The sequence below is a fragment of the Montipora capricornis genome, chromosome 4, assembly GCF_036669925.1.
Source record: "Montipora capricornis isolate CH-2021 chromosome 4, ASM3666992v2, whole genome shotgun sequence".
NCBI classification, from domain to species: domain Eukaryota; kingdom Metazoa; phylum Cnidaria; class Anthozoa; order Scleractinia; family Acroporidae; genus Montipora; species Montipora capricornis.
Window position 1 is genome coordinate 478,998 of NC_090886.1, and position 12,500 is coordinate 491,497.

At 40.7% G+C, this 12,500-nt stretch overlaps 1 protein-coding gene across 1 annotated transcript in view; it reads right to left on the reverse strand.

The window, feature by feature from the left end:
• Nucleotides 1-1,846: 1,846 nt before the first annotated feature.
• The window catches only part of LOC138045046 (interaptin-like), a 36,301-nt gene continuing 25,647 nt past the window's right edge, over nucleotides 1,847-12,500 (reverse strand). The window contains exons 11-16 of the mRNA XM_068891400.1: nucleotides 10,759-10,924; nucleotides 10,119-10,263; nucleotides 8,200-9,535; nucleotides 6,713-6,802; nucleotides 3,896-4,032; nucleotides 1,847-3,449 (exon numbers count right to left, since the gene is read on the reverse strand). Coding sequence (XP_068747501.1) covers nucleotides 3,428-3,449; nucleotides 3,896-4,032; nucleotides 6,713-6,802; nucleotides 8,200-9,535; nucleotides 10,119-10,263; nucleotides 10,759-10,924 — 1,896 coding nt within the window. The 3' untranslated portion in view covers nucleotides 1,847-3,427. The remainder of the gene's footprint in view (nucleotides 3,450-3,895; nucleotides 4,033-6,712; nucleotides 6,803-8,199; nucleotides 9,536-10,118; nucleotides 10,264-10,758; nucleotides 10,925-12,500) is intronic.

Below are 12,500 nucleotides of genomic sequence, written 5' to 3' on the forward strand. Positions count from 1 at the left end.
GGAACTCATTTTGTTAGCCTGCTTTATGCAAAAAAGCTATTGATGCAAAAGTAAATAAATATTTATACACAGTTTTAAGGAAGACCACAAGGAAATTTTTAGGAACTGTCGATCGAGAAAAAACAATTTGCCATCAGAACAAAATTTGCGACATGTAAACAAGTTAAATTCTGTGCTCCGAATATAAAATTTACCATCAGCAAAAAACATTTTGGGAGATTTTTGCTACGTTCAATTTTTTTATTGTTCTTTTGGCTGCACATCGAAAGTGACATCGATTTCAGCGGCCGCCTGTGATCAAGTTACCTAGCGTGTTACTAACAACTGGATACATCTGTGGCAAAATTACGACAAGACATGGGATTGTTGTTTTGTTAGTTACTTTTTTTTCATTCAAGTGTTATAACAGTCGACAAGAAATGTGTGAATTCAACACAAAGATCACAATCGTCCAACTCTTGAGGTTGACCTTTCTTTCTGCAAAGTCAAAAATTTACTTTCCCAGACGAGGTTATTTATCACTAGGTAATTCCGTCGCTTTGGAAATAGAAATGCTTTATTATTCATCAGCGTCACAAATTCTTGCCGATTTTGGGGTTCAATTGTATTTTCACCCAGTTATTTTCCGGTGCGGCTGTTAAATGACATTAGGATTTAAGAAGGCTTTTCAGCTTGTTTCTTCTCCGGCAGGTACAAAACGCAGGTCACAGGTCATTGTTTTAGCAATACAGAAAGTATCCTAAACATTCATAAAAGCTAACCTTAGGCCTAAAAACTTTTGTTTAGGCCTAATCAGGCCTGAGCTTAGCTTTTATGAATGTTTAGGATACATTCTGTGTTGGTAAAACAATGACCTGTGACTTGTGACCTGTGCTTTGTACCTGTCGTTTTCCCTCCCACCTGACACACCGGTGGCTTACACTTCACTGTTTCACACAGATACATTTTTTTAAAAGAAAAGACGAGCGAAAAATTGCGTGAATTTTAGTTAAAAGAGAAGAAAGAGGCTATCAGTGAAATCAATAGACACAGACTAGCCGATATAATCTACATGTTAACCAATCAGCAAAATTAAAGTAGTGTTGCCGAACGTACACTTACACTCGATGACCAAAAGATTTCGACATAAGGTGAAAACTAAGTTGCGATTTTTTAATGTGTCGTTTAATTCTGAACAGCTCATCTTTTCTATCACTGGGCAATCGATTAGGGTTTCCATAGACATGAAGAGTGATTTTGATTTAAGACATTTAAAAATTTAATTTGACAATAACGTACTCAAACAGTTTTCATTCTCTTTTCATTAAGAAAATCAAGAAAGGAAAAAGGCGACAAGTGGGCCGCAAACAAACACCAATTGTTGTAATTCAAGGAAACCGTACATTAGTTTCGTAAATCATGCACGCGCTGCAGGCCTACAAATCTTACACTCACTCACTCAGACAGCCCCGATGACAGTGTGTGGTGCACTAGTGCACTACCACAAAAACTACTAAAATTTTTGGTTACACGTAAATGGGATGTTGCACCTGATAAATCAAAGTTTGATCGCAACATAAAACTATAAGAAAAGAAAAGGCGTCATCTCATTAACCTGATCCTCGTTTCTCAAAGTCCCCCAAAAATCCCCATAAAATTCACTTAATGTCTTCTTCGGTTATCGAGGATTTTACCCGTTAGCTTGAATGTAACCCAGTTTTCACCCACCACCAACTGTATAACTGCCGTGACAATGCCCCATAAAGCTAAATTGACCCGATTTTAATCACCATAATCTAATCCGCACTAAACGTTGTTAGCGCGGTTGCTGATCAGTTGAACTGAATTAAAGACCAAATGACAAGGATACCCGAGACCTTTTTATTTGTAGAAGCTGTACAGGTATCTAAATTATATCTCATTTGGAAGTATAAAGTTATAAAATTATGACTAAGATCTAATCATGTGGTATTCTTAATTTGTATCAAACCCCTCAAGTGACCCCTTACAAAAGCGATTAAGCAAATTAATAGCTTTATTGTGGAATAATATTTACAGCAGGCTTGAAAATACCTGGGCCAAATCTACTAGCTAACAGGTAAAGGAGTGGATCACGACCGACATAAACTACAGCGCTCACTAATTTTACAAACAATCTCCCCAAAAACCATTAAGAGCTCTCGCGATAGCTGAGTGGTTATACCCTATTTAACAAATTGATGTCAGTTTTCATGCGTCTGTCCTGTTATTGATCATGAATTTCGTCATAACCTTGTCAAAGTAGCTGTGGATCCACGAGGCGATAGCCGAGTGGATACGCAGACTACTTTGACAATGTTATGACGAAATTCCTTGTCAATAACAGGACAGACGCACGAAAAACTGACATCAATTTGTTTTTTACAATAACAAAAAGGCAGAGGGGTGAAAACTAAGTCAAAACACAAGAAGAACGCGAGACAAAAATGCGAGAAACTTCAATCTGACGCGAGCAATATCGCGTCATTATCACATAAATTATACACTTATGTCTGTCCGCTTATTGACAATAAAAGTTAGCCAATGAGCGCGCGAGAATTTTGCAGTCATTGTGTAAAAAACGTTTTGCATGAATGGCACAAAATGAACCACTTCAAAACATCGGAAATTCGACCCCATTAGAGTATATTAGACTAAGTATAAAACCTGTTTTTTTCACCAACGTGGTCGCATCATCGCGCGGAGACACCTTTTTTATAATTTGGCTGGGTACCAACAGAGGTTGCAGGGAGCGACGTACGCGCTCGCCTGCAAAACCAGGAACAAGCGCCTGTTGTTCAGTTCACGCACAAAGACGAAATTACTGCCCAAACTGACAACGTTTCATCCATCCAAATAAAATCACCTGATTCACTACCAGAGTCTCCCAAATAGGTTGTTTACGTTACGTTAGACCATCGCGGCCAGGACGCAGCTCTCATGGAAGTGCATCGACTCCCTAAGGATCTCAGATTTTTTCCAAGCAAAAATAGGTTCGACAACGGCGTGGAATCAGAGAGGTGGCAAGTGAAAACAAAGGACACAAAAAATATACAACATAAACAATGGAGCCTTGTCCTAAACACAATAATGAGAGATGTGTCCTATACAATCGATCCAATAAAATTAGAGAATGTAAAGAGTTATCTGGCCTACTGATAAAGTCCTTGGAGCCCATTTCATGAAAAATGTTTTCAAGATATTTCTATTCACAAGAAGAGATAAATTGACTACACGGACTTATTAACTTACAGTCTTTCAAATAAGGGATACATGTAAGCCCGTTTCATCCACTGTCTTTGCAATTCTGGCTCTTTTTACTAAAATAAACTAAGGTTTTCTCAAGTTTACAGGAAAGATGACGGCGAATGTTTGCTCGAAGCTCATTCCAGCACCTTGAAAAACTACAGGATTGCCTTTTTATCAACGTTCAGCACCATTCCTCTGGTTCACTGCAAAAGAAAAAAAAAACAGAGTAAAATATGCAATTTCAGTTGTTCACTGATAATTTTTTTTCACTGCGATTAGAATATCCAAGATTGCGGATTCAATATATGATGGCTGATAAAGATGGCTGCACGAACAGACAAGAGTGGCTCATTGCTTAGAAGTCCTGTTTCCTTAGAAAACTTCCAGACAAGTTATTCTGGCTTCGGTCAGAAAAAAATTAATAAATGATAAGGTTTTTGGTTGCTAAAGGTTAGCGCATCCCCTGCCGGATTAGATCACAAAAAGTTTCTATTGACGTGGGAGACGTTGAAAGCACAAGTTATTCGGCCGCGATATGGAGCAGCCTGGGGTTGGTTTCGGAATTTGGCGGAGAGCACCCTCATCATCTGGTAAGAAACCGCCCTCGTAAACACGTAACTATCAGCAAATGACATTCCACGATTCGTACTTTGATGCGAGTGAACTGTTGATCACGTGAAGTAACGTTGGATCGCGGTCCTTGAGCATGATCAAAAGTTGGTCAAGATAATGCTGATTTTGCTCCTGTTCTTCAAGCTTGGCCTCCATATCTTTCACTGCCTCAGTCTGAAAAAGAAAATGTATTTCAGGCCCCCTTAAGGGCATCACAAGCAAATGCTAACCAACCACAAATGGTCCGTGAAAAGAAGAAAGAAAACGAGTAAAAACAAAGTAAGGCAATTTCAGCATACATACATATTTAATTGACCACTCCCCAAAGGGGTTTTTTCAGGGCCAATGAAACATGCACAATCACGACAGAACAAAACATTCAACAACAACTGTAAAGAATCCCAACTGACCGGAGGCAAACCAGTTGGCTATTTACAAGAAGTTGAACCAGGGACTACCAGGAACAAATTCAACGAGTGGTCAGAACGTGTCTTGAACCCGGGATCTCTGAATCTCAAGGCAAGCGCCCTAGCCACTGGGCCGCACTGCCTCCTGAAGCATTCTGCGAAAATGATTCCCTGAAAAAAAAAAGTTGCCTCGTGCCATCTTAGGCTTACGAAAACGAGGGTTGTCCAATACACTCGACTAGACTAAAGTTCTATTGGAAAACCGGAAGTCTAGTGGTGACAAGGTTTCTATTCGTTATAAGAGTTAGAAAGAAGTTTATTGTTGTCAATCGGTGGCTCAAGGAAAGTGGTCCATTGGACTCCAACGGATCCATTGGCGACGAATAGTTTCCACTGAAGTGACAATTTTTCTACTTGCTCGAGAGTTCGAAAAAGGTTTGTTGTTGTCGATCGGTGGCCCAAAGAAAGTGTTCCATTGGACTCCAATGGATCTATTGGTAACGAAAAGTTTCCACTGGAGTGACAAGTTTTTTATTGTACTTGTTCTCGGAGACCCAAGAAAACTGTTCCATTGGATCGATTGGGTTAGGGTTTAGGGTTAGGGTTAACTCTCAGAGTTATTGTTATCGATCGGTGGCTCAAGGAAAGCGTTCCACTGGACTCTAATAGATCCATTGGCAACGAATACATTCCATTGGAGTCACAAAGTTTCTATTCGTAGTCCATGGCTACGCGCGTTACTTTATCACGTGACCATACAATTTCACCACGGTGGGCCTTCTGGACAACTTCGACCGTGTGTCGCGACTTTTGTCCGCACTGAAAAGTGTTGGAAATATTTTTTTGAAGATAAATATGTTTCATATATTGCTTAAAACGTACGTTTATTGAGATGTGGCTGTGTCGTCAGATATAACTGAAGATGCACGATATTCGTTTGAAAGTTCATTGAGAACCGTTGTGCATAACAGCCAAAAGTAAATGATAACAAAAACGAAAAAGAACGCGTGATAATCGAAAGCCAAACATCTAATTTTGTATCATGCAATTAACATAGATGAAATAGAAACAAAGAAGGTGTGATGACTGCAATGTGTTCGCGCTTGTTTCTTTACGCGGCTTATTTTAAATCTCGACTTTAAGAAAGGAAAGGAAAGGAAAGGAAGGAAAGGAACTTTATTTAAGTGTCTAGTCGTTCTAGCACTGGAGCACTAATTGGGGACACTGTAAACTGAAATTGGCATTTAACGCAAATCAAGTCAAATGTTGGTTTTTGAGGAGAGGGGAAAACCGGAATACCCGGAGAAAAACCTCTCGGTGCAGAGTAGAGAACCAACAAACTCAACCCACATATGACGCCGAGTCTGGGAATCGAACCCGGGCCACATTGTGGGGAGGCGAATGCTCTCACCACTCACCACTGCGTCATCCTTGAACGAACGAGGTATACACGATGTGTTGCGGGCTTGTTTTTAACGTAACTTACTTCAAATCTCGGCTTTCAGAGCAAGGTATGCTGTTATTTTGACGAAAGAAGACGCGTACCCTTGGAGAAGACGCTATAAATGATACAGAATTGTGCACGCACACATGCGAGTGAATTTTAAACAATAGCAATGATGAGTTGTCCCTTGTGTATTTAGTAGTTTATCTGGATTAGGAAAAAGGCGGTAAATAAGCGTCACTTTTATAGGTTTGGTCAATATTTCAGTGATGTGTAATTATCATGATATCTTTGCAATTGAGGGTGGGATGGATAAATAGATGTTTCTTATATTTCTAAAAACATTCGTTTAATGAGATGTGGCTGTGTGGCCAGATACACCTGAAGATGCACGATATTAGTTTGAAAGTTCATTGAGAACCGCTGTGCATATATGGTAACATATTACCATATTTCCACCATTGGCAAAGCTCTTCCCAACCGGCATAAAAACCAGCAACATCCACAATTCCTCTACTCGCTCTGACGAAGGGCTAACGCTCAAATCGCTCGATGCGATTCCAGTCGACTCCGATGGACTTCACCCTCCCCAACGTGAAACAGATATGACTTCCGGTTCCATTTCACGACTAGACTTCTAGTAACTCCAATAGAATCTAGACTTGATGACCGGAATCTAGTTGATTGTATTGGACATGTGTGGCGTACCTTGCATCTTGCATGCAGAGAACATGTAATAAGTCCCCAGTTCCGAAAAAAAAAAAAAAACTGGGAAAGCAAATCAATGTAACAGGTGCGTTGTGTGGGAAACCTTGAGATCAGCTTTGGCAAGAAAGGAAGAGCAATCATGCAATTGCTTTCAAACAAGTGACTCCTTGAGGTGCGTCCACAACTACTTGCAACTGATTCCAAGAATAGAAAAGAGGAACCTATTACGGTTTCCTTCTTGATAATTATATGACTTCAAATATTCACATCAATTCCTAAAAAATAATTAGCTCACCAAAGTGTTGATCTTGTTCTCAGATTCTTTCAGTTTTTTATCTTTCTGCCGAGCTATGGTTTCTGTCGTGTTAATCTGTTTGGTTAAATACTTCCCTCAAAAAGATCATAACATGGCAACATTACTGAAACTGAAAATGAATTTATACTTCTCGCTAAACATGTAACAGCGCACGAAATACGTAAGATTGTCCGTTCCCACCTCTAATTATCGAGACTACTTTCGCAATAGCACATGAAAAATATTAATTGGAATCTACTTGGCATTCCACCCCACTGTCGTGTCATGGCAATACAAAACAAACACACCGAATTTCAAGGGTCTCATTTTTTCCTAGACTTACGGTTGCCCTTTTAAATTTTGGTTAGAATTACTTATAAAAATTGCAACCCAGTTACTAAGTGTAGTTTACACTCACGATAACACCCGTGACCACGAGCAACATAAGACGGCAAATCGACTCGTTATTAATTAATGCCCTTTGTCCAAATATATGAAACTCGAAAGTGTATAGTCTGGGAACGACAAGAGCCAGAAGTGGGTATTTAACGATGTCGCTCGTTGGTGACATAACCCTAACCCTAAACCTCTTCTTAGTGGATTGAACAATAACGAAAAAGTCTTTGGGGAATTTGACTCGCCTTGAAACTGAGGTATGCAGGAACTCGGAAATGGGCTAAAGGACCTTTTCCCAACTGTCTGGCTTCACAGATCAGTTGGTAGAGCATTGCACCAGCAGCGCAGAGGTCATGCGTTCAAAGCCACTTGGAGCCACCTGAAAATTTGAAGTGTCTATAAAAGGCAATTGCTAAAATTCTCCAGATAAGTGCAAGGTTTAGGGTTAGGCTTAGGGTTGTAATCTATTATATATACGCAAAACGTGTGGGACCATTTTCTATTGTTTTATACACCAACATGGCCGTCTCATCACGTGGATGCAAACCAAGAATAGTTGAGCACCAAGACTCGCTTCGAAACCAAGACAAGCATCAACTCGGAAATGGCCCATTTGTTGGGCTCATGTGTTCTCGTGAAATGACTCGATGAAATAAATGCAAATATTTGAATGCGAGGTAAAGACGAAGGCGCGGAGGTCATGGGTTCGAATGCAGTTGAAGCCACCTGAATTCTTTGATTGCACTCACGTGATAAGACGGCCATGTTGGTGCCAAAACAAAAGAAAAAATGTAGCTTAAGTTTTGCATAATTGTTAGGGTTATTATGGTTTGGATTGGGAAAAATATTGGGAAAATATTATTAAGGTAATTTCTCAGGTTTTGCGTGTTGCAATTTCCATTGACTGGAAATAAGTGAAGTCAAAGAGAAACAGATCATCGCAGTTGCGAGAAACTTGAGCATTTGAAAAGGAAGCCTGGAAACTTTAGCTGAATGGAACTCCAACCTAAAGTAACTGGCAGGATACCCCAACTAAGATGAAATAGACCGCTCAACGCCGGACAAATTATGTTAAATCACATTATACTCACACTCTCCACGTCTCTGAGTTCCTTGTATTTCTGTTTAAACGACTCATTCTCTCTGACCTCAGCAGAAAGTTTAGCAACGGACGCCCTTAGGTCCTCGATTTCTTTGGTTCTTTCAACCAGAAAGATGTTCTCTAGTTTCAAGTCTTCCCCCTCTTTTCCGCTGATATCCTTTTGCTCCTCGCTATTTTGAGTTTTTTCCAATTCCGCAATCCTCTCTTGCAACAGTTTTTTCTCCGCTGTTAGCTCGTCAAGCTTCCTTTGGACATTATCCGCCTCATACTGGTTTTCCCTCTCCATGTCACGCAGTTGTGCTGTCAACTTAATGATATTATTCTTCATCTCGTCCGCATCTTTGCACTGAACCATCAACACAAGGTTTTTCTCGCGCAGTTTTTCGACTTCTGCAGTGTTTATCCGCTCTGATTCTGTTTTTTCGTGAATCAAGTCTTCCAATTTATCATTCAACTCTTTTTTCGCATTATTGGTTCGCTCAAATTCTTGTCTCAAGATCTCACCTTCGTCAGCTTTTCGGCACAACTCTCGATTAATTTGCACCAAATTCTCGGCCTGAGAAACTTCGATTTCCAATTCCATATTCTTTTCTTGCAAAGATTTCAGCTTCGAAGTCATGTCCCTTTGACTGGCGCTCACTTCATCTCTAAAAAGCCTCAGCTTCTCGAGTTCTTTTTGCTGTGCTTCAAAGGCCAGTAGCGAAACGTTTCTCTCATTCAGAGACTCCAGTTCCTTTTCTTTAAAAGAAAGTTCGTTATTTCTAGCATAAAGCCTCTCAATTTCTCGATCGCGAAGCGAAATTTCAGCCTTGAATCTTTCTTCAATCCCTTGGGCTTCTTTACACAGGTTTTCGTTCCTTAACCGAAGCTCGTGCAACTCGCTCTCTTTTACAGTCAGGACTAGTCGCCTTAATTCCTCGTTCTCTTTCTCGAGGTCCTCCTTTTCTAACCGTAGCTTGTTCAGGTCTTCAGCTGTTCTTCTAAGCTCTCCGTTTTCCTCTATTAGGCGTTCAATCTCTGAATCCTTTTCTTTCAACACTTCAGTTTTCAATCGCAAGTCTCGAAGCTCTACCTCTTTCTCCGAAAGTTGTCGTTTCAATTTTTGCAATTCCTGAGAAGCGATCGCTTCTGATTCTTCCTCGATTACGCTATCCAACCGAGCTAACCCTTCCATCAGGTCTTCACTGGTTTCTTCCACAATTTCGTCCCTTTCACCGGTACCTAGGATGGCGGGCGCCATATCAAGGTCATCTTCCTCCGCTGCCGAGGACAATTCTGATTGGATACCTGGCTCGTGGCATGCATCTTCAGTCGCATCTGTCGTCCTAACAAAAGAATACCAAAAACGTTTTGGAACTTTGAATCAAGTCTTTTTAATTCAAGAAGGAACATCAGTTCAGTGTAAACATTCAAATGCTCTCCAACAGGCCACGCTCTCCCGTGACGTTGATAGGCTGATTTAGCAACAGAACGGGAACGTCAGTGGCGACGTCGCGCGCAGCAAAACTACCAATGAGAATTTAGAATAGAGAAGAAAAGAGTGGAGTCTATTCTATTCTGGATTCTCATTGGTGTTTTTTCTGCGCGTGCCGTCGCCACTGACGTTCCCGTTCTCTTGCTAAATCAGCCTAATATTATCATTCAAAACCGGGTTCTTTTCAAATCGATCCATTATGAAAATATGTGGGATGACAAGAGAAATCAGCTTATTTAAGAGATATTCTGCTTGATTAGTTGTGCTGCCAGAATTCTTATTACGAAACTGAAATCCCAACAAACACACACCAAATGAAAGTCATTGAGTAGTGTGGATATTCGGAAAAAGAGCTCCTTATGGATGGAAATAGTTGCCATGTAGACAACAGTACTATTTTTCAAAACATTTGCAAAGACAATCAGTACACCAACCAGCCATCTAACATGATATCTTTGCTATCCTCATCATTGCCTCCGTCTGCTGCTCGTCGGCAAAGCCTAAACACGTGATCAGGCGCATTCCAAGCCATCTGCAACCGCAACGGACACACGTGGCCAGCGACCTCTTCTCTGTCATCTGTGCAGAGTAAAACAGATAAAACACGAGTCTTTAGTAACCGGTACTTTAGGTTCAGTGAAAAAAGCGCGTGGTGGGGTGAAGGACAAAAGCCATCAATTTTAATATATACAGGAAAACGTTTCGCGTTTCAGCTGGATTACGAACGTCCAAGGTCTTTTGGATAAAAAAAAAACCAAAGAACACTCCCTCAAAATAATAAGAACCCGCCAGGTCATCCTCGGTTGTCCAAAATTTGTTCTTATTTAGCGAAAGCTTGTGGGAATAACTGGCGCTGTAGTCTGGGCTTAAGTGTTTCCCAATCCAGCCTTGCCACCAAACCATATAAAATTGCTTTCCTTTGGACGTCGGATACTCTTTGGAACTAGATTACCGTCACACAAGAGTAATTTCCTTTAAAAGTTGACAAAGTTCGTTATTCCTCTCAACGCTCCCCACAACCTCGCGCGGGAAAGGTCGCAATGATCATTGCTTGTGAACAGGAAGAAACGGTACCTTCATTTTCTTCAGAAACTTCCACCAAGAAATATTCACTAGCTTCACCAGGCAAGTTGAACTTTTTCACAATAAGTGGTAGAGCCTCTGAACAAGGGGTCTTTGTTGATAGCGGAATAGAGCGATAATCTAAATCATCTTCATAACCCTCAAGTTCAAACAGCATCTGAAAACATAGAACATGTACGGGAACCAGTTAGCGTGCTCCAGGATTGCGTGTGAAATCAGATTGTCTCGCAGGTTCAATCATTTGCTTCAAGCAGTAACATGTGTCTCAATCCAGTTAAATGCAAGGTTTTGGCGATTGACTTTTTACATTTCAATAGTTTTCAGTGTCCTCCTATTGCCACGGGCGGCTCCTTTTTAGAAGTAAGGTCATTTAAATTTCTTGGCGTCCTTATTTCTCACGGGAATTAACTATGAAAGGGTGATGTGAAGTGCTATTTTACTACCCATGTAAACCATGTGAGCGTTAACCCTACTAATGGAATGGGGCCACTCAAGGACAGAGAAAAACTCTGACCAGGGTGCCGGAATTTGGGTTAACGCTCACATGGTTTACATGGGTAGTAAAATAGCACTTCACATCACCCTTTTCACCCTAAACCCTAACCCTAACCCCTCGTGCTTATTTCTAACGACTTGACGTGGGAAGCTCACTTCGACCTTATAGTGAAAAAAGCCAACCGCCGCCTCCATGCTATTAGGCAGCTTAAACGCTGTGGTGTCCCTGGTCAGGAAATCGTTCAAGTCTATTGTGCAATCGTCCGATCAACGCTTGAGTACGCTAGCGTAGTATATGTCAACCTGCCACGATATCTCTCTGACTCAATAGAGAGGATAGATAAGCGCACAATGGCCATAATTTATCCAGGCAAGAATTATAATGAGGCCCTAGTTAATGCCAACATAGTCACACTACCAGAGCGCAAAATAGCTGCATGCAAACGGTTCATATCTGGCCTTACACCACAGAATCCTTTATATGAACTTGTGTTGGACCGTATCCATGTGGCTGCTTCCTCTTATCAGTTGAGGCTTCAAAGTAACAACGGCAGATTCTTGAAGCCATGTAATACAATAAAGTTTAGTGAACTCGTCACGAATAAGTTTGCTCTTGAACTGAACATAAATTCCATGTAATTCCGTTCCTTATAGTAGCCTTTCTTAATGTATTCCTCAATGTATCTTCTGACCCGAAATCCTGTAACTTAGCTTATTGCTAGAGGATGAATTAAAGGAGAACTGAAGGCCAAAATCAGCAATTTTTCCAACATTGTTTTGGGAAAGACTAACATAAGTCAAGTTAAGAAAATAGACCAATTTCGATATATTAAAATTCAGTCCGAAACAAAAGGCATCTGCTCGAGGCACTGGGGAATAAATATAAGGATTTATATGAGTTTATTCCCCAGAGCCTCGAGATGATGCCTTTTGTTTCGGACTGAATTTTAATATATCGAAAGTAGGCTATTACGTTCGAAGTTGGGCTTTTTCGCGTTTCCTGTTTCTGCCTTTTCAGTGCAGGCACAAAAACTAAATCAGCACCCTGTTGTGACGTATGATATGGGGAACAGAAATTCGTAATCAAGAGAAACAAGTGCTGCGGTGGATATTTTATTCGCTGTTTTGCTCTTTCCTCGCGGACTCAATATTCACGACAAACATCACTCAAAAACACTGCTTCTATACGGGGCGCTCTCGCATGTCTTCCCCATATCATACATCATAAGCTGCAAAAA